At 45.6% G+C, this 1,892-nt stretch overlaps 1 protein-coding gene across 1 annotated transcript in view; it reads left to right on the top strand.

Moving 5' to 3' along the window:
- The window catches only part of LOC100951473 (zinc finger protein 543-like), a 12,701-nt gene that overhangs the window by 6,322 nt on the left and 4,487 nt on the right, over positions 1 to 1,892 (top strand). The window contains exon 3 of the mRNA XM_023516384.1: positions 1,217 to 1,312. Within this exon, the coding sequence (XP_023372152.1) occupies positions 1,217 to 1,312 (96 nt within the window). The remainder of the gene's footprint in view (positions 1 to 1,216; positions 1,313 to 1,892) is intronic.

The raw sequence follows: 1,892 nt of genomic DNA, 5'->3' as shown, positions 1-1,892 counted from the left end.
AGGCCTGCCAAACAACAATGACAAGTACAACCAAAAAATAGCTGGACATTTTGCCAGGCACCTGTAGTCCAGCTACTTGGGAGGCTGAAGCAAGAGAATTGCTTCTGCCCAAGAGTTTGAGGTTGCTATGAGCTGTGATGCCATGGCACTCTACCAAGGGTGAAATAGTGAGAATCTGTCTCAAAAAAAAATAAAGTTCTTCTGTGACACTGGCTTCTGAATTGGGGTGTATCAACCTAGTCATCTGTTTCTTTGCTCCCTGTTCTTGGTTCAGGTCTCTAGGCATTTTCCCTCACTGAAGTCATAAGATGCTGAGTGACAACAGAAGTGACAGAAATCCTTGTTCGGCTGTTCCCTGAATAAATGCTTTGTCTTAGAACAGCTGATTTAAGTCATCCTCAGCCTCATTCTCCTGGTCATCAGGGATGCCATTTGCAAGATGACAGAGACCATGAGTTTTCCACCTGCCTTGGTGGAAGTTGCAATCACCTAGGGAATGTTTTAAATCTACTGATGGGCCAGATGTGGTGGCTCACACCTGTAATCCCAGCACTTGGGAGGCCGAGACGGGTGGATCACATGTGCTCATGAGTTCGAGACGAGCCTGAGCCAGAGCGAGACCCTGTCTCTAAAAAAATAGCTGGGCATTGTGGTGGGTGCCAGTAGTCTCAGCTACTTGGGTGGCTAAGGCAAGAGAATTGCCTAAGCTCATGAGTTTGAGGTTGCTGTGAGCTATGACACCACCGTACTCTACCTAGGGCGACAAAGTGAGATTCTGTCTCAAAAAAAGTCAATAAATAAAAAATGAATAAAATTTACTGATATCCAGGCCTGACACTCGGAAATTTTGTTTTGGTTGGTCTGCAGTGGCAATGAGGCATATTCAAGTATTTCTGATTCACAGGAAGTTCTAAGGCGCTGTAACTTGCATTAATTACCGAAGCACTTTAGGAAAGATGTCTGAACAGTTTTGAGATACCATAGGAAGGAGTTCAAAGGGAATTGATGCTGTGTACACAGGAAGCACTACTATTTGCTGTCTTTGGGGCCGAGTGATGGGTTTTTCACAGTTGGTTTCCAACTCATAGATGAGCCTTTTTACTTAGATGAGAGTAGCTTCATTTTAAGGTCTTTTCCATCCTGAAGTGCCAGATGAGACTGAGGTTTCTGTCCTCCAACCAAACTCCATATGTCTTCTATTGTTCTCCATGCACAGGTTGTCCTTTGTCCAAACCAGACCTGATCTACCAGTTGGAGCACAGCCAGGATTTATGGGCAGTGGAGGAAAATCTGTCCCAAAGCTCCTATGTAGGTAAGAGCCAGCAGCTGGGAAGGTTGAGGTGATGGCAGCTTGCAAACAGAAGGATGAACAATTGCCTCTGAATTTTGCGGGAGTCTTCCTGTTGTGGCCTCTCTAGGAGCACATCCACAGAACCATTTAACCTGTGGTCTCTCTGCCCTCCACACTGCTCAGCCCCATCACACTCTTTACGGCTTCTGCATAAGTTCAGGATCTTGGCCCTAACTCTTGGGTTTTAAAACCAGCTTTAACATAAAACAGCTTGTGACCCTGGGGAAGCTGTGTGATGTTGACCTTTGCATGTAAGTTGAGCCATGTTAAATCTAACTACTCTGACCCGCATACTCCAGAATTTTGGTGTTTTTGGAATATGGAAACGGTTTTCGTCAGCGGTGACTTCTATGCTACGTTGTTATTCACAGATCTGGGTGCCTTCTGTCATCAGCATAAGATGTTAAGGCTTCCCTGGCATCACCTAGCTGGTAGCAGGAAAGTGAGAGAAGGGAACATAGTGTACCCACTTCCACACACATTACTTCCCTTCACATTCCAGTGATAAGACTTTTGTCGGCTCGGCGCCTATAGCTCAACC

Source organism: Otolemur garnettii, unplaced genomic scaffold, assembly GCF_000181295.1.
Source record: "Otolemur garnettii isolate 467f Iridium unplaced genomic scaffold, OtoGar3 scaffold00091, whole genome shotgun sequence".
NCBI classification, from domain to species: Eukaryota; Metazoa; Chordata; class Mammalia; order Primates; family Galagidae; genus Otolemur; species Otolemur garnettii.
This window is presented reverse-complemented; position numbering and strand designations above follow the sequence as displayed.